The sequence below is a fragment of the Struthio camelus genome, chromosome Z (assembly GCF_040807025.1).
Source record: "Struthio camelus isolate bStrCam1 chromosome Z, bStrCam1.hap1, whole genome shotgun sequence".
NCBI classification, from domain to species: Eukaryota; Metazoa; Chordata; class Aves; order Struthioniformes; family Struthionidae; genus Struthio; species Struthio camelus.
In genome coordinates this window covers 89,704,653-89,727,964 of record NC_090982.1, presented here as the reverse complement: position 1 = coordinate 89,727,964, position 23,312 = coordinate 89,704,653, and the positions used below count along the sequence as shown (strand labels likewise).

The window sequence follows — 23,312 nt, the reverse complement described above, 5'->3', positions numbered from 1 at the left end:
CCAGAAGGCACCCGGACAGCTCCTGGGCAGGGGAGAAAGCTCAGCAGAGAACTTTGTGGCGTGCTGCAAAACCAGCACTGGGCCCCGGGGCACACAGAGGGATCGGGGGCACCTCAGAACGTGAACGGAGGGGTCCTGAGGGCGTCGGAGGGCAAACGCAGGGCTGTGGGGCAAAGCAAAGTACGAGTGCAGGGTCTCAGTGCACACCGAAGGGGCAGCAGGACATGTCACAGGGCTCAGCGCGGCTGACGGGACGGTGCCTGCAGGCTCCCCCTGTCCCCAGGGAAAGTGTCTCCCAGCCCCAGGCGCACAGGCCCCCGCCACCGACACATGAGAGACGTTGCAGAGTGCTGAAAGCAAATCTGGGAGCAGTCTGGGGCCCTCACACTGCCCTGCGGAGCCCTGGCTGCCCCCAGGATAATGGGAAACTCCACCAAGAGCCCCAAGGGTCGAGGCAATGCAAGGGAAGTTACCCCGAGCCCTGTGAACAGCACTGGGGTCCCTGGGAACCGCAGGGACCCCCAAGAACAAAGGATGTGGGGACCAGCTCCCAATCCCAGACACAATGTGTAACCTCCTCCCCTGGGCATCATCTTCAGGCAAAGCGACGGCAGGAACCACAGACACGAGTGCAAAGAGTAAAGCAACTGTTTATTGTTTTACTGCGCAGAAGCAACACCTGGGAGGGAGTTTGCCATGGAGCTCAGTGCCAGCATGCTTCCCCTTACCCTGTGACACCTGAAGAGTCATCTCCGCACCAGCGTTCGTCGGTCCTTTGGGGAAGGGTCAGCTCCTGCTGCTGCCCTTGACGCGGCAGGCGTCTGAGTAGCTGACAGCCTATCCCCTCTACTTTTTCCTTCAGGGATAGGATTCAGCTCTGACAGGTGAGAAGATCTTTGATCTCTGATCCTGCCTGTCTGCACTACTGCCCTACCCCAGACTAGAGCCCTGCAAGACACTTTCACAGCTCTCACCTCACCTGTCACATCACCACTCTCAGTGCGATGGGCCTGCGCCTTATCAAATCCAGACCTCAGGTCAGTGCACAAAGCTGAACGCTGGGAACAGGGGAAGGTTAGGAACCCCAGAGAAGGGTTTGCACCCTGCTGCTTAGGCTTCGGGGCTTACAGTTTATTATCTAAGGATTCAGCCCTTGTCATTTATCAGTAAGGCGTAAGCCCTGAACCCTATGTGACAAATTGCAAATCTTGGAACCCAAGTGGTTGCTTTAAAATTTACGGATGAGGTTGGATTTTAAATCCTGCGCCCTGATCGCTAAGTCAGCAAACTGTAAACCCTGACTGATAAAGACAGCCCCACAAAATAAAGTAATAAACCATAGCCCCTGAGTGACAGACCCTCAACAACAAACTAAACAATAAACCTCAAGTGAAAAACTCCAAACCCTCAGCTTTAAGCAAGACACACCAAAGTACACATGAGCTTGCAAGTTTTGCCCACAGCTTAAGAAGTTTCCCCTTCATTTAGAAGTACAGCAGAACAGGAAGATATGCATCAGAATCACGTTACAGTTGCTGTTTATAAGCTTGGTCTTAGCCACCATTCAAATGTGAGCACATGCAAGAATCGCTCCACAGGACTGCAGTAAGCTGCACTTCCACTGAACCTACCTGAAACATTGCAAGCGCTTATTCAACTCCATTACAGACAATTAATATTTTTGGTCCCCTCAGCTCCATGGGCAAACATCCACAGCCAGTGACTCCAGCAACCACCTAGGGGACAACCACCTTCCACCTCCCAGCCCTGCACACACACAGTGCAGCCCCAAGACTTAGCTGCGTCCACGCTGCAAGTCAGAGCTCGACCTTCATGGCCAACCACAGATCTCCGCAGAGCTCCCAGCTGTGACACCGCTCCTTCGACTGCCAGACTATGCTTCAGCACCTGCAAAGAAGCCAGAACAGTTACTGAGAGGCCAGGCAACTGCGCAGCCCTCCTAGAACTACTCCCTTGTCCAAGGCCCGTAACTGTTCCCACAATTATGACTGACCCTCTACACTGCTCCAGTCACTCTCTCAGGCTCCGTTTTATCGCAAGGATGTCACGGCAGCCCTCACATACAGTCAGGCTCGCTCAGGCACTCGGCCACCTCCAGCCTTCGGTAGATGGTCCTCCTCAGGGAAACTGTGCCGCTGACGGACACTCTCAGAAAGCACTGTCCAGCCAAGGCAGGATAAAAACTAAGGCCTCCAAAAACTCCAAACTCTGGAGACTGAGCTGATGGGAAACTGACTCTGGCCTGGACAATGACAGAAGAAGGATTTTGCTTCACTCGTTCAGGCTGCCTAGCATGTGGCCCAAGTTAGACAGACCGTGCTGGAAATCCCTGTGACGTGACAGCGTGTTGGAAAGCAGAGCTGAGCACAGGCTCCTGGAAGAGGAGCAGAGTAAGGCTGATGTAGGGAAGACAACAGTTTGCATAAAGTCAGAAAACAGGGCTCAATGCCAGCGACACAATCACGACTCCAACTGCACCGCGCAGCAGCCCTGTCTGCGCACAGGCAGACAAGACACAGTAACTGCAGACTGCGCTGACGTGTAAGACGGACAACAGCAGCTCCAGACTGCCCTAGCACACCCTGCCCTACCTGCACCTGTCCTAACACCCGAATACTCAGAGCCTCTGCTAATCTCTACCACATGCTAATGTCTACCACATCCCCCCACAGCATCTTTGGCCCATTAGTGCTCCCCCACTGCACATCCGCAGCCCCATGCCTCTGCACAGAGTCACTGCAGGGGTATCTGACATGACCTGAACCAGGCAGATTGATGGGACCCTCTGGTTGCTACTGATTGTCTCTGCCGAGCACCAATTGCCTCTTGACACCTTCCACACCAGACAAAACACAAAGGAATGATGAACCTTCAGCTGGACAGAGGGACAGGGAGCAGAACAGAAGGAAAGAGGGATAGAGAGCTTGGCTGACAGATGGAAAAAGAAAGAGAAGGATAGAGACCTAGCCCCAGGGTCAGGGCCCTGGACAAAGGAAGAGAAAAAGAGGACAGAGGGCCAGACAGGTGGAGGGCTGAAGAGAGGACCAGGGAGCAGAAGAGAGAAAAAGAGGGATGTAGAAGTGGACAGAAGAATAAAGAGAGGAAAGGAGGGAAGGGGAAGCAGACAGAGGGACGGGAAGCAAAAGAGAAGGGTGGAGAACCAGACAGAGGAACGGGGACTGGAAGAGAGGGAAAGGGAGCCAGTCAGAGCAATGGGAAGAGAGTGAGAAGGACGAAGAGCCAACCAGAAAGGTGGAGAGAAAAAAAAGAGGGAGGGGAAGTCAGACAGAGAGATGAGATAGAGCAGGGGAAAAGAGGGATAGGGAGACAAATAGATGGATGGGGAGCTGAACAGAGGGACAGAAATAGAAAGAGAAGGCTGGAGAGGGGGAGAGAAGGCTGGAAAGGTACAAAGAGACAGACAAGAGCAGCAGAGGGATGGGGAGCTGGACAGAGGAACAGCGGGCAGGTAGTGGGACAGAGAGGGGAAAAGGATGATGGAGAGCTGGATAGAGCGATAGGGAGCCAGTCGGAGGGAGGAAGATATTGACAGAGGGATGCAAAGAGTACCAGAGGGATGGGGAACTGGGCAGGGCACTGAGTAGCTAAACAAAGGGACGGGGTATCGGACAGAGCTACGGGGAAAGAAAGAAAAAGATGGAGCGCTGGACAGAGGGACAGCGAATGGAACCAGATGGATCCAGACAGCCCGGAACAGCCCTCAACACGCTCCAGTTCCACTCACCTGCTGAGCTGCAGAGCTCTCTGTGTACCGCTGGGCCCAAAGTCCACTTGGGCACTGCTGTGTGGAGGACCCGCAGCCACACCGAAAGGCACGTGGAGGCCACTTGTGGGCCTGCTTGCCTGTATCCCTATACCTCCAGAGTGTCTGTGTCTGCAAGAGCGAGGGTGCACCCACGGGCCCACTATTCCCCTCTCTCCTTGGCTGGTCCATGAATTGTGGCTTATTACTCACAAGTCCAGTGAGGATGCAGCCAACCTTCCTACAGCCGAAGTTCTTCAGCAGGACCACGCAGAGAATCTTTCCACTGGCATTTGGATTCTCCTGGCCGCTCTTGACACGCTGTAACTTACAAAGGTCTGAGCGCGGTAGCCTGTAGTTCTTCATGGCAGCATGTAGTCGATCCCCGATGTTCTGAATACCTAAGATTAACACAATTTATAAACACAAAAATACTGCCGCTATAGGGTGTACAGTCAAGCTACAATTTCTGCCACCAAAGAAAACCCCTCCGTGTCTGCCAGAATGAGCCATATGCATCAGCGCCTATAGCTCAAGGCTAGCAACCCCTCCCAGGTGACGTTCTTCTGGCAGGCTGCGTGTCTGAACTCCTCCGTCTTGCCTAAGAGTCTCCGCTGGGACGTTATAACTTTGTCAGCCAGCGCTTGTTGATGGAGGCACGGTAAAATCCATCATCCTCCGAAAGTATAAAGCAAAGCAAAAAAAAAAAAAAAATCAGAGCTCTGCAGAAAATCATAAGACAAACCCGTTTATATGCACAAAAGCAGATCTAATATACACACAAGCAAAGCAAACGAGCACAGGCAAGCCACAAATACCGCTTCCCCCAACTCCCCTTTTGGAAGCCATGAAGACACTTGGGTTGCTGTGAAAGGGAAGTTAGACTAAGTAGCTCCTAGAGCTTAATCTTTCAGAAGCCTTCTGTGTCCACATTTTTGGCACAACCACGCTCTACCCCTCATTCAATTCAGATGCACAGAAGATGATCCGCTTCTTGGTACACTTGCACTGTAACTCCCCCCTTGTTAAGATCAGTGCCCACTGTCCCACTTAGACAGAGGATACTCTGCTGCCTATTTATTTCCCTGACATGAGCTAGTTTAGAGGGAATTGAGCAGATTGGGCTGCATCTGGGCTGATAAAAGGTAAAAGTCTCAAAGACAGTTACAGCCCAGATTGCTTCTAAACAGTCTTTCTCACAGCCAGAGAGTTTCTGTTCGGGCCTCAAAGGGGATGTAAGGATGATGCCACTGGCACCCACTTTCCCTCTACTGCTCTTTTGCAGCAGCGCTGCTCCCATGGAATCAGTAGATGTGGGAATCCTTACTGAAAAAGGCTTGCCTTGTCCTGGGAATTTGAGGGCAGGAGATTTTACAGCCGCTTCTTTCAGTTGAGTGAAAGCAGCATCATGTTCCTTGTTCCAGCTCCATTCCTGACTCCTTTCCCGTAATTCCCACCGTGGTCTGCCGATACCACGCAAGTTATATTAACACTGCCGGAGGAAATTAAATCCTCCTAAAATTGCCCTAAAGTTGGAACTGACAAGAAAGAGTCTTAATTTCATAAGGCTTTAACCTTTTTTCTAGCTACTATATTCCTGTTTCCCCAAATACCATTGCCATATCAGGAACCTGGGGTTGCACCAATTGAGCCTTCCTGAAATTCACCTCTTAATTTTACAATTCAGATACTTCTCTCTCACTCTCACTTCCTCTTCGGGAACTCTGGTCACTTGACTATCATTCCCCTATGATAATAAGTTGCTGTCTTGTAGCTCTTAAAATATGATGCTTCATAGATACATAAAGTCACATGCAAAGAAATATGTATGCAGCATACTTTTTGTAACACGTGCAGACCTTCTGTTATATGTTGGTGATCTGTTATCCTGATCACTATTCCTAGGGATCCTTCCTCAACAGGAGGAATGGGGTTTCCCTTTTGGGGAGATGGAGACAGCAGTTATAACAGCCCTCGGCATCATACGTTACAGGTAAACAGTTTGGTAACAAAACATACAGCAACTAGGGCTAGGTTATTAGACAGGCAGGCACATCACCTAATACACACCTATGCCATCTTCCATGAAACCTTAGTCTGGTTCAGTGTTATTGTACCATTCAATATCCTTTCTCAAACCCTTGTATACACATGCTTAACCAACAATTCTCTCAGTCTTTAACTACATGGAAGAATGACAGCACTTAATTTGCCTGCCTCTGTTTCAAACCTGTTACCTTTTTGATACATCTCCTAGATTATTCCTCCTATACGTGGATGCTTGCCTTAGAGGCAATGACCAAAGGTGAACAACTGGATCACTAGGTCTAGCTGCTTCTCTTCAAAACGTTCTCCTTCAGTGGACTACCCTGCCAAACAAACCCAAAAGACTGATGAGGCCACAAGGGTATAGATTTTTTGCACCACTTCTCCAGGGCTTTCAGGGTGATTGACATAACCCCTGCTCTTCACATTACTCAAAGCTACATTCATCTACTGCCTAGGACTAACCTGTTTCTATTTTAAGAGGGGGTTGTTGTTTGTTTCAACTTTACGTATAGTCCATAATCTGCTATGCATCATCTCTAGCCCCTTCTGCTTTTACAGAACTTTTGGTAATTACAGGTGGTAATTAATAGCACCCATTGTCCCATGGATTGGAGTAACACATCTCTCCTTCTCTGAGGACGTGCCTAAGACCCACACTTTTTTCTACAGTATGGTTGGGGGCTTCCCATAGCCCTTCAGCGTTCCCTTAGGCTTTTCCTGAGCCTTTTATTTGTTTAGGTTATTCCTTAGCCTGCAATTGTATGTTAATGTTCTCCTTAAGCATTGCACAGAGCACAATTATCCTAGACCAGCCGCATTTAGAAAGTCCTCTTGCAGGCACAGAGGGTCCCGAGAGGTGGCTCAGAAAAAGAGAGAGAAAAATCGGTTTGTCATCTGTGCACCCACCTGCCAACATTCTTCACCAAGAAGTGCTGCAAATTCTCTTTTCTCCAAAGCAGGACTGAGTCAAGGGGGACACAGATCACACCCTCTAATTAGGACACCTCGCTGCTGTGGGGACAGGGTCTAGGAGTGGTTTTAGGACTGTATGGGGCTTGGAGGGGGAAAGTCTGGAGTCAGTGACAATGTTGTGGCAGGGTTTGGAGGCATTTTGGGGTCTGTAGGGGTGTTAGGACAGGATCTGTGGGTGGTTTCTTGGCTTTTGGGGGAGCTGGAAGCAGGAAGGGTGGGAATCTGCAGGGCCCTCAACGGCAGGGGTGCCACCCCAGATGCGTACTGAGTGCACAGCAGTGCTGCATGTGGCTGTCAGCTTTGCAGGAGAAGCCACTGGAAGAGGAGGAAGGATCTACGAGCTTGTACAGAATGCCAGAAGAGGCAGCAGGGAACTCACCAAGAGCCCAGAAGAGCTGTGAAGGACCCCACCTTCCAGACAAGAGGCATCAGGCTGCTGTGCCACTGCTGGAGACACCCACACTCCTGTGCAGCATACGCGTGCCTGGGGAGATGTAAGAGGCAACGGAGGACCCATCGACACACACTGGACTGGGGAACCCCACAGCTGTGGGGCAGCTGTGCAGGAGGGCGCGGGGCTCAGCGAGGCTCAGCAGGGGTTACAGTCAGTTGGTACCCGGGTTGGCTGGGGCCCACAGTCTGTGCCTGCGACTGGGGGAGGCCTCAGGGCGCCTGGGCGTATTTTTCCCCTGTCCACCTTCTCGTTTCCCTAGCTACAACTCTCAAGTAAACGTTCTCGGCGCTGCGCTAACTGCACCTGGCTCAAAGTGACCTTAAGTCGGTTTGGTCCGGTAGCTTTAAGCTTCCTTGCGACTTACCAGCACCCTCGGGCAGGCCTGCCGCGACGGGAGCCGTCCGCCCAGCGCCGCTCCGGGGCCCGCCAGCCTCGCCGCTCCTCCCGGCCGCCTCCGCAGGGGCGAGCGCCCGCCCCGGCCGCGCCAGGGAGGAACCGGGGCCCTGAGGGCGACACACGGCAAACGGACGGTCAAACCCGCGCTCCCGGCAGACCCTGGGCCGCGTTGCCGGCGCGGCGCGGCGCCAGGCACGAGCCCCCTCCCCAAATCTCGCCCCGCACCTCCGCCTCCACGCAGCGACGGCCCCCGCGGGCAGAAACCGCCCGACGCCCGCGGCCGCCCGAGGGGACGCGCTCACCTCACCGGGGACCCCAGATCTCCGACTCCGGGCGGCCTCGGCCCGCACCCGCCGCCGCCCCAGCGAAAACTCCGTCCCCGCGCGCCGCCATGCTGCTGCCCGCCGCCGCGCATGCGCCGCCCTCCGCGCATGCGCCGATCGCGAACGGGGCGCGGGAGCGCGGGGGGCCCGGCTCTCGAGCACCGCGCATGCGCCCCGCTTCGCCTGCAGTACCCACTTTTCGCCAGCCGAGGGCACGAACGAGCGCCGACGAGCAAGTGCACCTGCGCCCCGCTTCGCCACGCCGAAACCACTGCGCCTGCGCCCCGCTTCGCCTGCAGTACCGATTTCTGGCCAGCCGAGGGCACCAACGAGCCACGCCGAAACCACTGCGCCTGCGCCCCGCTTCGCCTGCAGTACCGATTTCTGGCCAGCCGAGGGCACCCACGAGCCACGCCGAAACCCAGTGCGCCTGCGCCCCGCTTCGCCTGCAGTACCGATTTCTGGCCAGCCGAGGGCACCAACGAGCCACACCGAAACCACTGCGCATGCGCCCCGCTTCGCCTGCAGTACCGATTTCTGGCCAGCCGAGGGCACCCACGAGCCACGCCGAAACCCAGTGCGCATGCGCCCCGCTTCGCCTGCAGTACCGATTTCTGGCCAGCCGAGGGCACCAACGAGCCACGCCGAAACCACTGCGCATGCGCCCCGCTTCGCCTGCAGTACCGATTTCTGGCCAGCCGAGGGCACCAACGAGCCACGCCGAAACCACTGCGCATGCGCCCCGCTTCGGCTGCAGTACTGATTTTTCGGGCTGCAGTACCGATTTCTGGCCAGCCGAGGGCACCAGCGAGCCACGCCGAGCAAGTGCGCCTGCGCGCTGCGGCTGCCTGCAGTACTACGCTGTTCGTAGCTGAGGGCCGCAGGGAGCAGTGTCGGGGCGGCGCGCATGCGCGAGGCGGCTGGTTGGCTGGCAGGCTTTCATCGCTCGAGGGGCACCAAGGAACCGATGCGTCCAGGACGCATGCGTTCGTCGGCTGGCTGCACTATTGGGGTGGCATCACCCGAGGGCAGCATGGAGCACATCTGGAGCAGTGCGCATGCGTTAATCCCCTGCCTGCAGTACCGGTTCGTAGTCACTTGAGGGCAGCAGGGAGTAAGCGGGTCGCCCCCCCAATGCGCATGCGCCACTCCGCTTGCCGCAGCCGCGAGCCGGTCTGATCCAGTGCGCATGCGCGACCCCGCTGGCCTAGGCCGGCAGCGGCCGCCGCCGCTCCCCGCACCCTCCGGTCGGGCCGCCCCGACCCTTTCGTACCCTCCCCCCGGGCACCTGTGTCCTGCAGGAGGAGACGGTGGCGGGGACCTCACGAGCACCCCGTGTCTCGGCGGCGGTGCAGCACCGGGGCGCAGCAGCGCCGAGGGGTGGTGGCGGTGGCAGTCGCGCCTGGGGCGAGCAGGCCTCGGGTGGCAGGGCGCGCCGGGTGCCCGCAGTCAGGGCCCAAGGCAAGGGCCCCAGCCGGGCCTCGTCCTCGGCCTCCTCGGTTTCTGGCAAGCGTGCTTACAGCCGTTTTTCCATCCGGACAGGGAAAAGAGCCTCCTGCCAGTTCTGCTCCTGACTCTTCCAGAACCTCCCACTGCGGTGCTCTGCTGCTACCAGAAAAACGACGGATATGCTGCTCTAAGAAACGCGACCCTCTTCCTCAGCACTGATGGGAAGGACCCTTTATTTCACACAGAGCTTTAACCTTTCTTCTTCTGTCAGCGGGCCGTTTCCCCAATTACAGTACCTTTATAATGAGCCTGGCGTTGCGCTGTGTGCTGTGCACCAACCGGCCTTGAATCCTGTCCCTTCCAGTCAGTTTTAAGGCTCAGGCACCTCGCTCTCACACCTCTTCGTCCGTAGCTCTGCCCACCACAGCACTGTCCACGAAAGGTAATGCCTTTCCTACCTCTCTGCAGGCAACCCGTCTAAACCGTCTCTGACAACGACCACGTGTTAGTGCAGGCACACTGTGAAACCCCAACCAGACCTGAGGAAAGGTGTACTGTTTCTCTCTCCATGTGAAAGCCAATCTGTAAATCGATTTTTCTCTAGTGAGGGGAGTGACCAGGAAACAGCCACTTGTTATCTTGTCGCTTACCAACACCCTTGGGTGCACGAGGTACATCACAGCTATCCTCCCCGGGACGCCGCGCAAAAGTCCTTCTCGCGGGACAGCCTGCCTCCCCACACCTCCAGGCCATCTGCATCTACACGAGCGAGGGCACACGTACAAGTCTGCTCTGGGGAGGAACCTCAGCCCTAAAGGCAGGAATTAAAACAAAGACAGGGAGAGGCAAACATGTGTTCAGGGCAGACCCTGCCCTGTGCCCGCACGGAGCAGAGCACTGCCAGGCCCCTGAAAGCCCGCACCCTTTTCTCCCCGCAACGCATGCCTTGAGGTGGGCCGGAGAAATCCAGGCACCCGCAGCCACCCCAGGGACACCCTCGCCTCTCTGGTTCTGCTGAGCCCTCAGCGCAAGGTGGTTCCGGCCCTTACCCGCCACGGGCAATGAGTGCTGCCGCCTACCAGGAGAAACGCATTGCAAGGCAAAGCCTCCGGAATCGTCAGCGGGCGTATGACCGCCCCCTGGGTTTCTTCTCCTCTTCCTCTGCTCTCGAGGGAAGCTCAATAGCTAGTCCGCTTCTTCCTGCCTTTGCATGTCTAGAGCACCGGCTTATCGACTGCTCTCAGCTGCCTCCTGCGACGCGACGTTAGCGCTAGAAGCACATCCACCGTGTTGCTCGGTATTGGCTCAGAAAGGCGTTTGTTTACTAAAGGAAAGGAAAAGGCAAGAGTACTCCTGGGGAGAACACACGTATATGAACGCAAGCACCATATGAGGGAGGTCATATGCAATGGCAACACAATCTCTGCTTTACGCTCAGTTATGACAGTAAGGCAGTAAGCCAAACGAATACTAGTTTCAAACTTTCAAAGCAACGAACTTATAGAAACAACAACAAAAAATCCAAACTGTGATGAGGATTTCCCCAGAGTTAGCCCAGAAATACTACAAACCACAATAACGTATTTGCTTCCCCTCCAAAGGGTTGCAGCTGCATAAAGAGATACCGAGTTTGCCTTTAATCTCTGCTTTATTCAAAAAGGGGAGGGTGCTGACACACAAAGCCAGAAGGAAGGCTTCTCAGGGGAAAAAAAGCCAGAAGCTTGTAAGCGGCACAAAAAAAGCTTTACAAAGGGGGTGGGGGGTGGGGGGTGCAAAAAGCCCAAAAGAGAGAAGAGCTTAACAGAGTGAACTGGTGGTGCAAAATTGCAAAAGGAAGGATCGAGGGGCAGCAAAAAAGAAAAGGAAAAGGAAGGGATGTTGTGGGCTGGGCGAGGGAGAAGAAACAATTCAGGGTTCTGTGGGGACAAGATGGTGAAAGGGAGGACCTCAGGGGCAAAAAGAACCTCAGCGGAGGAACCTACAAGTCACAAAAAGCCAAACTCAGGCATCCGCAGAGCACAAATACTTGACAGGAGGGATCGGGGGAGAATGAAAGGCCAGAAGGTGGGCTCTGGGGTGCACATAATCCAAAGAGAGGTACCTTTCTCAGCACTCATCACGGCAGCACTCCGGCCTCTCCCCGTGCTGAAGATGGGCTGTGCCAGGATTCGCCGTGTCCCCGCGATGCCATCCAGGGCCCATTTACCCACAGCTGGCTCCTTCCCCCCTCTGTCCACACCAAACCCTGACCTGCTTCGGGACAAGAAAGAGCAAAATAAGTGCCAAAACACTGCAAAATGGGTAAATTTGGGGGTAATGGGGAGGGCAGAAGACCATGGGGGACCCTAAGAACCCATCCAGAACGTGTAAGTATTGCTAATAATATTCAAAAGCTGCTTATACTCCTTGTTTTCTTCCCAGGGATTTTTTGCAAGCATATTCTAGATGAGATTTAAAAGGACAAAATTCCATAAAATTTGCAACCCCTAAACAAGCAATGACCTTACTCATTTAGCACTGTCAACCTCCTGCCTTTCTGTTTGTTACGCAAAGTAGATAGTCAAAAGAGAGCTCCGTGACAGTCTGCGCAGTTTTGAAGATTAAACACAAGGGATGTTTGCACAGAGCATCTCTACCACACTAAAGCATGAAAACATCAGCACTCTGATCATCTTTCGAGGTACTGCAGTCAGCAAGCTCAGAAGGCTCGTTCAGTTTCTAAAATATCTGGACTTTTCGAGTAGCGATCGCAGCTTAAAGGCTCTTATTGTCAGAAAAATCTAGTGGCTTGATTACTACAGGTATTATTAGCGGAAGCACACAGCCTTTTAAAAAGGGCAGATACTGTCTTTTACGTTTCCAGTGAATCCTCAGAATTCTCATTGCTTTTCATTAGGAGTCACCTTCAGCCGCAAGAGCGTTAAAAAGACCAAATACTTTGCTGTCAGGTCAGAACTTTCTGCTTCCTGGGGCCTAAAGGGACACGCGATTGTCTGCCAAAAAAGGTACTAAACCCCCCAAAAGAGAGAGGGGAAGTCGGACAGAGAGATGGGATGGTACAGGGGAAAAGAGGGATAAGGAGGCGGCAAATAGATGGATGAGGAGCTGAACAGAGGGATGGAAACAGAGAAGACTGGAGAGGTGGATGGAGGGCTGAAGGGGCAAAGAGAGGTACGAAGAGGCAGATAGACAGAGCAGTTGGGGGGGGTGGTGGAGGGATGGGGAGCCAGGCAGAGGGACAGCAGGCAGGTAGTGGGATCGGGAGAGAAAGAGGACGACGAAGAGCTGGACAGAGCGATAGGGAGCCAGTCAGAGGGATGGAGAAGCAGACAGAGGGAAGCAGGTATTGACAGAGGGATGGGAAGAGTACAAGAGGGATGGGGAGCTGGGCAGAGCAACGAGTAGTTAAACAAAGGGATGGGGCACCGGACAGAGCTATGGGGAAAGAAAGAGAAAGATGGAGAGCTGGACAGAGGGACAGGGAGCAGAACCGGATGGACCCAGGCAGCCCGCCCGGGACAGCCCTCGACCCGCTCCAGCCCCGCTCACCCGCCGAGCGCTCTGCACACCGTTTTCCCCAAGTCCGCCTGTGGGCCTGCTTGCCCGAATCCCTGCGCCTCCAGAGCGCCTGCGTCCGCGAGAGCGAGGGCGCACGCACGGGCCCACACCGGGGAGGAACCTTGCACTCCGTCACGCCCTTTTACTACTGCTTGTGCATCAGCCCCTTTCAGACCGTCACGTGCGCACGCTTAACCCCCCAAATTCTCTCAGCCCTTAACAACTTCCGTACTCACGGCACCTAGCTTTCCCACGCTCTTCCCCGTCTTGTTTGAAAACCCTCCCAGAGCTCTTCTGTACTTACGTGCTTCCTTAAAACAGCATCACCGAAATCAACAAAACGGGTCGAGCGGCTCCTCCTCAGGTTGCTGGCCCTCGGAACACTATTCTGCAAATGAATCAAACCACCAAGGTCACCGGGAGGTTCCTGTTTTGGAGCTTCCTCTCCCCCCTCCCGCCCCCCCCCCCCAAGCTTTCATTACGGTTCCCTAACCTGGGCAAACGCAGGTCCTCCCTTAAGCACTGCAACAGTTTTTATTCTGGGGTCCCAAGTTCCCGTTATTGCTTGCTGCTAGGCAGCAAAGCAAGGCGAGGACAGGTCGGGTCACAGGTAACCCATCTAGCCATCCTAAATTCTCATTTTAGGCCTCGCCGGTTACTCCGGGTAAACAGACCAAAATAAAGCTCCAGACAGGCAGGTGAGGCTTCACACAGACCTCGCGGGCCTGCTAGCGCCAGCGATGCCATAGCGACTGGGCTACCAGGCGCTACTCCCCCCTCTCCTTTGCTGGTCCACGAAGCGTGGCTCACGGGTCACGGTAAGGACGCTGCCAACCTTCCTACGGCCGAAGGCTCCTCTTCGGGACCGGGCAGAGAACCTTTCCGCTGGCATTTGGATTCTCCTGGCCGCTCCTGACACGCGATAACTGACAGAGGTCTGAGGGCAGCAGCCCGTAGTTCTTCACGGCAGCATATAGTCCTTCCCCCATGACATGACAAGTAAGGAACAGACACACTGGCCCACTGCTGCAGTGCTGAGGAGGCACAGGCACCTGGAACGGCAGCTCCTGGCTGCCACAGAGCACGACGTGGCCAGCGGGTGGGAACCCTGTTGACAGCTGCACCTCCTGCCACCTCGACAGGCACAACATGATCTCCCAGAAACCCAGCAAGGGAAGCCAACGCCTCCCGGCATGCCTAACAGATTAAAATGGCCGCCCGGAAGCTCGGTGCTGGGACACTACATCTCCCAGAATGCTCCGCAGATGAAAATGGCCGCCCGGCAGCCCGGCGCCGGAAGACTACTGCTCCCGGCATGCCGCGCCCCCAAAACAACATGGCCGCCCGGAAGCTCGGTACCGGAAGAATACATCTCCCAGAATGCTCTGCAGACTAAAATGGCCGCCCGGAAGCCCGGCGCCGGAAGACTACTGCTCCCGGCATGCCGCGCCCCGCAGACAGCCTGGCCGCCCGGCAGCCCGGTGCCGGAAGACTACTGCTCCCGGCATGCCGCACTCCCAAACCAGCATGGCCGCCCGGCGCCGGAAGACTACATCTCCCAGGATGCCGCGGGCAGCAGCGCTCCGTGAGGTTGGACCCAGCGGCGATCCCGTCCCGTCCCCGGCAGCCGCCGTGGAGCCCGGAGCCCCCCGGCCCCGCGATCCCCGGCACCGCCGCGACCCTCCGCAGGGCTCCCCTGGGACCCCTCCGCCCTCCCGACACCACTCCCAGCCCCGCCGTAAAGGAACAGTGGAAAAAAGGAAGTTACCGGGCGACGACAGCGCAGACGGAGGGACTCTGCGGGGCCCGGAGGCGCCAGAAGGCACCCGGACAGCTCCTGGGCAGGGGAGAAAGCTCAGCAGAGAACTTTGTGGCGTGCTGCAAAACCAGCACTGGGCCCCGGGGCACACAGAGGGATCGGGGGCACCTCAGAACGTGAACGGAGGGGTCCTGAGGGCGTCGGAGGGCAAACGCAGGGCTGTGGGGCAAAGCAAAGTACGAGTGCAGGGTCTCAGTGCACACCGAAGGGGCAGCAGGACATGTCACAGGGCTCAGCGCGGCTGACGGGACGGTGCCTGCAGGCTCCCCCTGTCCCCAGGGAAAGTGTCTCCCAGCCCCAGGCGCACAGGCCCCCGCCACCGACACATGAGAGACGTTGCAGAGTGCTGAAAGCAAATCTGGGAGCAGTCTGGGGCCCTCACACTGCCCTGCGGAGCCCTGGCTGCCCCCAGGATAATGGGAAACTCCACCAAGAGCCCCAAGGGTCGAGGCAATGCAAGGGAAGTTACCCCGAGCCCTGTGAACAGCACTGGGGTCCCTGGGAACCGCAGGGACCCCCAAGAACAAAGGATGTGGGGACCAGCTCCCAATCCCAGACACAATGTGTAACCTCCTCCCCTGGGCATCATCTTCAGGCAAAGCGACGGCAGGAACCACAGACACGAGTGCAAAGAGTAAAGCAACTGTTTATTGTTTTACTGCGCAGAAGCAACACCTGGGAGGGAGTTTGCCATGGAGCTCAGTGCCAGCATGCTTCCCCTTACCCTGTGACACCTGAAGAGTCATCTCCGCACCAGCGTTCGTCGGTCCTTTGGGGAAGGGTCAGCTCCTGCTGCTGCCCTTGACGCGGCAGGCGTCTGAGTAGCTGACAGCCTATCCCCTCTACTTTTTCCTTCAGGGATAGGATTCAGCTCTGACAGGTGAGAAGATCTTTGATCTCTGATCCTGCCTGTCTGCACTACTGCCCTACCCCAGACTAGAGCCCTGCAAGACACTTTCACAGCTCTCACCTCACCTGTCACATCACCACTCTCAGTGCGATGGGCCTGCGCCTTATCAAATCCAGACCTCAGGTCAGTGCACAAAGCTGAACGCTGGGAACAGGGGAAGGTTAGGAACCCCAGAGAAGGGTTTGCACCCTGCTGCTTAGGCTTCGGGGCTTACAGTTTATTATCTAAGGATTCAGCCCTTGTCATTTATCAGTAAGGCGTAAGCCCTGAACCCTATGTGACAAATTGCAAATCTTGGAACCCAAGTGGTTGCTTTAAAATTTACGGATGAGGTTGGATTTTAAATCCTGCGCCCTGATCGCTAAGTCAGCAAACTGTAAACCCTGACTGATAAAGACAGCCCCACAAAATAAAGTAATAAACCATAGCCCCTGAGTGACAGACCCTCAACAACAAACTAAACAATAAACCTCAAGTGAAAAACTCCAAACCCTCAGCTTTAAGCAAGACACACCAAAGTACACATGAGCTTGCAAGTTTTGCCCACAGCTTAAGAAGTTTCCCCTTCATTTAGAAGTACAGCAGAACAGGAAGATATGCATCAGAATCACGTTACAGTTGCTGTTTATAAGCTTGGTCTTAGCCACCATTCAAATGTGAGCACATGCAAGAATCGCTCCACAGGACTGCAGTAAGCTGCACTTCCACTGAACCTACCTGAAACATTGCAAGCGCTTATTCAACTCCATTACAGACAATTAATATTTTTGGTCCCCTCAGCTCCATGGGCAAACATCCACAGCCAGTGACTCCAGCAACCACCTAGGGGACAACCACCTTCCACCTCCCAGCCCTGCACACACACAGTGCAGCCCCAAGACTTAGCTGCGTCCACGCTGCAAGTCAGAGCTCGACCTTCATGGCCAACCACAGATCTCCGCAGAGCTCCCAGCTGTGACACCGCTCCTTCGACTGCCAGACTATGCTTCAGCACCTGCAAAGAAGCCAGAACAGTTACTGAGAGGCCAGGCAACTGCGCAGCCCTCCTAGAACTACTCCCTTGTCCAAGGCCCGTAACTGTTCCCACAATTATGACTGACCCTCTACACTGCTCCAGTCACTCTCTCAGGCTCCGTTTTATCGCAAGGATGTCACGGCAGCCCTCACATACAGTCAGGCTCGCTCAGGCACTCGGCCACCTCCAGCCTTCGGTAGATGGTCCTCCTCAGGGAAACTGTGCCGCTGACGGACACTCTCAGAAAGCACTGTCCAGCCAAGGCAGGATAAAAACTAAGGCCTCCAAAAACTCCAAACTCTGGAGACTGAGCTGATGGGAAACTGACTCTGGCCTGGACAATGACAGAAGAAGGATTTTGCTTCACTCGTTCAGGCTGCCTAGCATGTGGCCCAAGTTAGACAGACCGTGCTGGAAATCCCTGTGACGTGACAGCGTGTTGGAAAGCAGAGCTGAGCACAGGCTCCTGGAAGAGGAGCAGAGTAAGGCTGATGTAGGGAAGACAACAGTTTGCATAAAGTCAGAAAACAGGGCTCAATGCCAGCGACACAATCACGACTCCAACTGCACCGCGCAGCAGCCCTGTCTGCGCACAGGCAGACAAGACACAGTAACTGCAGACTGCGCTGACGTGTAAGACGGACAACAGCAGCTCCAGACTGCCCTAGCACACCCTGCCCTACCTGCACCTGTCCTAACACCCGAATACTCAGAGCCTCTGCTAATCTCTACCACATGCTAATGTCTACCACATCCCCCCACAGCATCTTTGGCCCATTAGTGCTCCCCCACTGCACATCCGCAGCCCCATGCCTCTGCACAGAGTCACTGCAGGGGTATCTGACATGACCTGAACCAGGCAGATTGATGGGACCCTCTGGTTGCTACTGATCGTCTCTGCCGAGCACCAATTGCCTCTTGACACCTTCCACACCAGACAAAACACAAAGGAATGATGAACCTTCAGCTGGACAGAGGGACAGGGAGCAGAACAGAAGGAAAGAGGGATAGAGAGCTTGGCTGACAGATGGAAAAAGAAAGAGAAGGATAGAGACCTAGCCCCAGGGTCAGGGCCCTGGACAAAGGAAGAGAAAAAGAGGACAGAGGGCCAGACAGGTGGAGGGCTGAAGAGAGGACCAGGGAGCAGAAGAGAGAAAAAGAGGGATGTAGAAGTGGACAGAAGAATAAAGAGAGGAAAGGAGGGAAGGGGAAGCAGACAGAGGGACGGGAAGCAAAAGAGAAGGGTGGAGAACCAGACAGAGGAACGGGGACTGGAAGAGAGGGAAAGGGAGCCAGTCAGAGCAATGGGAAGAGAGTGAGAAGGACGAAGAGCCAACCAGAAAGGTGGAGAGAAAAAAAAGAGGGAGGGGAAGTCAGACAGAGAGATGAGATAGAGCAGGGGAAAAGAGGGATAGGGAGACAAATAGATGGATGGGGAGCTGAACAGAGGGACAGAAATAGAAAGAGAAGGCTGGAGAGGGGGAGAGAAGGCTGGAAAGGTACAAAGAGACAGACAAGAGCAGCAGAGGGATGGGGAGCTGGACAGAGGAACAGCGGGCAGGTAGTGGGACAGAGAGGGGAAAAGGATGATGGAGAGCTGGATAGAGCGATAGGGAGCCAGTCGGAGGGAGGAAGATATTGACAGAGGGATGCAAAGAGTACCAGAGGGATGGGGAACTGGGCAGGGCACTGAGTAGCTAAACAAAGGGACGGGGTATCGGACAGAGCTACGGGGAAAGAAAGAAAAAGATGGAGCGCTGGACAGAGGGACAGCGAATGGAACCAGATGGATCCAGACAGCCCGGAACAGCCCTCAACACGCTCCAGTTCCACTCACCTGCTGAGCTGCAGAGCTCTCTGTGTACCGCTGGGCCCAAAGTCCACTTGGGCACTGCTGTGTGGAGGACCCGCAGCCACACCGAAAGGCACGTGGAGGCCACTTGTGGGCCTGCTTGCCTGTATCCCTATACCTCCAGAGTGTCTGTGTCTGCAAGAGCGAGGGTGCACCCACGGGCCCACTATTCCCCTCTCTCCTTGGCTGGTCCATGAATTGTGGCTTATTACTCACAAGTCCAGTGAGGATGCAGCCAACCTTCCTACAGCCGAAGTTCTTCAGCAGGACCACGCAGAGAATCTTTCCACTGGCATTTGGATTCTCCTGGCCGCTCTTGACACGCTGTAACTTACAAAGGTCTGAGCGCGGTAGCCTGTAGTTCTTCATGGCAGCATGTAGTCGATCCCCGATGTTCTGAATACCTAAGATTAACACAATTTATAAACACAAAAATACTGCCGCTATAGGGTGTACAGTCAAGCTACAATTTCTGCCACCAAAGAAAACCCCTCCGTGTCTGCCAGAATGAGCCATATGCATCAGCGCCTATAGCTCAAGGCTAGCAACCCCTCCCAGGTGACGTTCTTCTGGCAGGCTGCGTGTCTGAACTCCTCCGTCTTGCCTAAGAGTCTCCGCTGGGACGTTATAACTTTGTCAGCCAGCGCTTGTTGATGGAGGCACGGTAAAATCCATCATCCTCCGAAAGTATAAAGCAAAGCAAAAAAAAAAAAAAAATCAGAGCTCTGCAGAAAATCATAAGACAAACCCGTTTATATGCACAAAAGCAGATCTAATATACACACAAGCAAAGCAAACGAGCACAGGCAAGCCACAAATACCGCTTCCCCCAACTCCCCTTTTGGAAGCCATGAAGACACTTGGGTTGCTGTGAAAGGGAAGTTAGACTAAGTAGCTCCTAGAGCTTAATCTTTCAGAAGCCTTCTGTGTCCACATTTTTGGCACAACCACGCTCTACCCCTCATTCAATTCAGATGCACAGAAGATGATCCGCTTCTTGGTACACTTGCACTGTAACTCCCCCCTTGTTAAGATCAGTGCCCACTGTCCCACTTAGACAGAGGATACTCTGCTGCCTATTTATTTCCCTGACATGAGCTAGTTTAGAGGGAATTGAGCAGATTGGGCTGCATCTGGGCTGATAAAAGGTAAAAGTCTCAAAGACAGTTACAGCCCAGATTGCTTCTAAACAGTCTTTCTCACAGCCAGAGAGTTTCTGTTCGGGCCTCAAAGGGGATGTAAGGATGATGCCACTGGCACCCACTTTCCCTCTACTGCTCTTTTGCAGCAGCGCTGCTCCCATGGAATCAGTAGATGTGGGAATCCTTACTGAAAAAGGCTTGCCTTGTCCTGGGAATTTGAGGGCAGGAGATTTTACAGCCGCTTCTTTCAGTTGAGTGAAAGCAGCATCATGTTCCTTGTTCCAGCTCCATTCCTGACTCCTTTCCCGTAATTCCCACCGTGGTCTGCCGATACCACGCAAGTTATATTAACACTGCCGGAGGAAATTAAATCCTCCTAAAATTGCCCTAAAGTTGGAACTGACAAGAAAGAGTCTTAATTTCATAAGGCTTTAACCTTTTTTCTAGCTACTATATTCCTGTTTCCCCAAATACCATTGCCATATCAGGAACCTGGGGTTGCACCAATTGAGCCTTCCTGAAATTCACCTCTTAATTTTACAATTCAGATACTTCTCTCTCACTCTCACTTCCTCTTCGGGAACTCTGGTCACTTGACTATCATTCCCCTATGATAATAAGTTGCTGTCTTGTAGCTCTTAAAATATGATGCTTCATAGATACATAAAGTCACATGCAAAGAAATATGTATGCAGCATACTTTTTGTAACACGTGCAGACCTTCTGTTATATGTTGGTGATCTGTTATCCTGATCACTATTCCTAGGGATCCTTCCTCAACAGGAGGAATGGGGTTTCCCTTTTGGGGAGATGGAGACAGCAGTTATAACAGCACTCGGCATCATACGTTACAGGTAAACAGTTTGGTAACAAAACATACAGCAACTAGGGCTAGGTTATTAGACAGGCAGGCACATCACCTAATACACACCTATGCCATCTTCCATGAAACCTTAGTCTGGTTCAGTGTTATTGTACCATTCAATATCCTTTCTCAAACCCTTGTATACACATGCTTAACCAACAATTCTCTCAGTCTTTAACTACATGGAAGAATGACAGCACTTAATTTGCCTGCCTCTGTTTCAAACCTGTTACCTTTTTGATACATCTCCTAGATTATTCCTCCTATACGTGGATGCTTGCCTTAGAGGCAATGACCAAAGGTGAACAACTGGATCACTAGGTCTAGCTGCTTCTCTTCAAAACGTTCTCCTTCAGTGGACTACCCTGCCAAACAAACCCAAAAGACTGATGAGGCCACAAGGGTATAGATTTTTTGCACCACTTCTCCAGGGCTTTCAGGGTGATTGACATAACCCCTGCTCTTCACATTACTCAAAGCTACATTCATCTACTGCCTAGGACTAACCTGTTTCTATTTTAAGAGGGGGTTGTTGTTTGTTTCAACTTTACGTATAGTCCATAATCTGCTATGCATCATCTCTAGCCCCTTCTGCTTTTACAGAACTTTTGGTAATTACAGGTGGTAATTAATAGCACCCATTGTCCCATGGATTGGAGTAACACATCTCTCCTTCTCTGAGGACGTGCCTAAGACCCACACTTTTTTCTACAGTATGGTTGGGGGCTTCCCATAGCCCTTCAGCGTTCCCTTAGGCTTTTCCTGAGCCTTTTATTTGTTTAGGTTATTCCTTAGCCTGCAATTGTATGTTAATGTTCTCCTTAAGCATTGCACAGAGCACAATTATCCTAGACCAGCCGCATTTAGAAAGTCCTCTTGCAGGCACAGAGGGTCCCGAGAGGTGGCTCAGAAAAAGAGAGAGAAAAATCGGTTTGTCATCTGTGCACCCACCTGCCAACATTCTTCACCAAGAAGTGCTGCAAATTCTCTTTTCTCCAAAGCAGGACTGAGTCAAGGGGGACACAGATCACACCCTCTAATTAGGACACCTCGCTGCTGTGGGGACAGGGTCTAGGAGTGGTTTTAGGACTGTATGGGGCTTGGAGGGGGAAAGTCTGGAGTCAGTGACAATGTTGTGGCAGGGTTTGGAGGCATTTTGGGGTCTGTAGGGGTGTTAGGACAGGATCTGTGGGTGGTTTCTTGGCTTTTGGGGGAGCTGGAAGCAGGAAGGGTGGGAATCTGCAGGGCCCTCAACGGCAGGGGTGCCACCCCAGATGCGTACTGAGTGCACAGCAGTGCTGCATGTGGCTGTCAGCTTTGCAGGAGAAGCCACTGGAAGAGGAGGAAGGATCTACGAGCTTGTACAGAATGCCAGAAGAGGCAGCAGGGAACTCACCAAGAGCCCAGAAGAGCTGTGAAGGACCCCACCTTCCAGACAAGAGGCATCAGGCTGCTGTGCCACTGCTGGAGACACCCACACTCCTGTGCAGCATACGCGTGCCTGGGGAGATGTAAGAGGCAACGGAGGACCCATCGACACACACTGGACTGGGGAACCCCACAGCTGTGGGGCAGCTGTGCAGGAGGGCGCGGGGCTCAGCGAGGCTCAGCAGGGGTTACAGTCAGTTGGTACCCGGGTTGGCTGGGGCCCACAGTCTGTGCCTGCGACTGGGGGAGGCCTCAGGGCGCCTGGGCGTATTTTTCCCCTGTCCACCTTCTCGTTTCCCTAGCTACAACTCTCAAGTAAACGTTCTCGGCGCTGCGCTAACTGCACCTGGCTCAAAGTGACCTTAAGTCGGTTTGGTCCGGTAGCTTTAAGCTTCCTTGCGACTTACCAGCACCCTCGGGCAGGCCTGCCGCGACGGGAGCCGTCCGCCCAGCGCCGCTCCGGGGCCCGCCAGCCTCGCCGCTCCTCCCGGCCGCCTCCGCAGGGGCGAGCGCCCGCCCCGGCCGCGCCAGGGAGGAACCGGGGCCCTGAGGGCGACACACGGCAAACGGACGGTCAAACCCGCGCTCCCGGCAGACCCTGGGCCGCGCTGCCGGCGCGGCGCGGCGCCAGGCACGAGCCCCCTCCCCAAATCTCGCCCCGCACCTCCGCCTCCACGCAGCGACGGCCCCCGCGGGCAGAAACCGCCCGACGCCCGCGGCCGCCCGAGGGGACGCGCTCACCTCACCGGGGCCCCCAGATCTCCGACTCCGGGCGGCCTCGGCCCGCACCCGCCGCCGCCCCAGCGAAAACTCCGTCCCCGCGCGCCGCCATGCTGCTGCCCGCCGCCGCGCATGCGCCGCCCTCCGCGCATGCGCCGATCGCGAACGGGGCGCGGGAGCGCGGGGGGCCCGGCTCTCGAGCACCGCGCATGCGCCCCGCTTCGCCTGCAGTACCCACTTTTCGCCAGCCGAGGGCACGAACGAGCGCCGACGAGCAAGTGCACCTGCGCCCCGCTTCGCCACGCCGAAACCACTGCGCCTGCGCCCCGCTTCGCCTGCAGTACCGATTTCTGGCCAGCCGAGGGCACCAACGAGCCACGCCGAAACCACTGCGCCTGCGCCCCGCTTCGCCTGCAGTACCGATTTCTGGCCAGCCGAGGGCACCAACGAGCCACGCCGAAACCACTGCGCCTGCGCCCCGCTTCGCCTGCAGTACCGATTTCTGGCCAGCCGAGGGCACCAACGAGCCACGCCGAAACCACTGCGCCTGCGCCCCGCTTCGCCTGCAGTACCGAT

The 23,312-nt window shown here is 54.8% G+C and overlaps 1 protein-coding gene and 1 long non-coding RNA gene across 16 annotated transcripts; both read right to left on the bottom strand.

Annotated features, from left to right (window-relative positions):
- Positions 1 to 634: 634 nt before the first annotated feature.
- LOC138064564 (uncharacterized) lies at positions 635 to 14,254 on the bottom strand. 11 transcript variants are annotated; one of them, XM_068927783.1, is made up of 5 exons: positions 13,796 to 14,204; positions 13,290 to 13,373; positions 11,529 to 11,680; positions 3,767 to 4,185; positions 635 to 1,908 (listed from the first exon to the last, which is right to left on the bottom strand). In XM_068927783.1, the coding sequence occupies exons 3-5, from the start codon at positions 11,542 to 11,544 to the stop codon at positions 1,663 to 1,665; spliced, it is 681 nt and encodes a 226-aa protein (XP_068783884.1). In that variant the 5' UTR covers positions 11,545 to 11,680; positions 13,290 to 13,373; positions 13,796 to 14,204; the 3' UTR covers positions 635 to 1,662. The 11 variants fall into 11 exon arrangements, 5 of the variants coding, with proteins under 5 accessions (XP_068783884.1, XP_068783883.1, XP_068783885.1 ...); XM_068927782.1 differs by having other exon boundaries at positions 13,821 to 14,204; XM_068927784.1 differs by having other exon boundaries at positions 11,529 to 11,677; positions 13,821 to 14,204.
- A 1,180-nt stretch (positions 14,255 to 15,434) lies between these two features.
- Positions 15,435 to 22,929, bottom strand: LOC138064621 (uncharacterized). Of its 5 annotated transcripts, XR_011137865.1 has the most exons (3): positions 22,758 to 22,898; positions 22,424 to 22,562; positions 15,435 to 18,985 (listed from the first exon to the last, which is right to left on the bottom strand). It is a non-coding gene; the product is annotated as an uncharacterized lncRNA (long non-coding RNA). The 5 variants fall into 5 exon arrangements; XR_011137866.1 differs by lacking the exon at positions 22,424 to 22,562 and having other exon boundaries at positions 22,758 to 22,929; XR_011137863.1 differs by lacking the exons at positions 22,424 to 22,562; positions 22,758 to 22,898 and adding an exon at positions 20,424 to 22,417.
- Positions 22,930 to 23,312: the final 383 nt, after the last annotated feature.

What these genes read in the sequence shown, in the direction of transcription:
- LOC138064564 (XM_068927781.1), bottom strand. Translation starts at nt 12,320, where the DNA reads ATGAAAAGCAATGAGAATTCTGAGGATTCACTGGAAAC. An exon ending in TCTGAGGATTCACTGGAAAC is followed by an intron (nt 11,678 to 12,282) that starts GTAAAAGACAGT and finishes GTCCCGAAGCAG; the next exon opens with GTCAGGGTTTGGTGTGGACA. An exon ending in AGAGCTCTGCAGCTCAGCAG is followed by an intron (nt 1,909 to 3,766) that starts GTGAGTGGAACT and finishes GCTTCTTTGCAG; the next exon opens with GTGCTGAAGCATAGTCTGGC.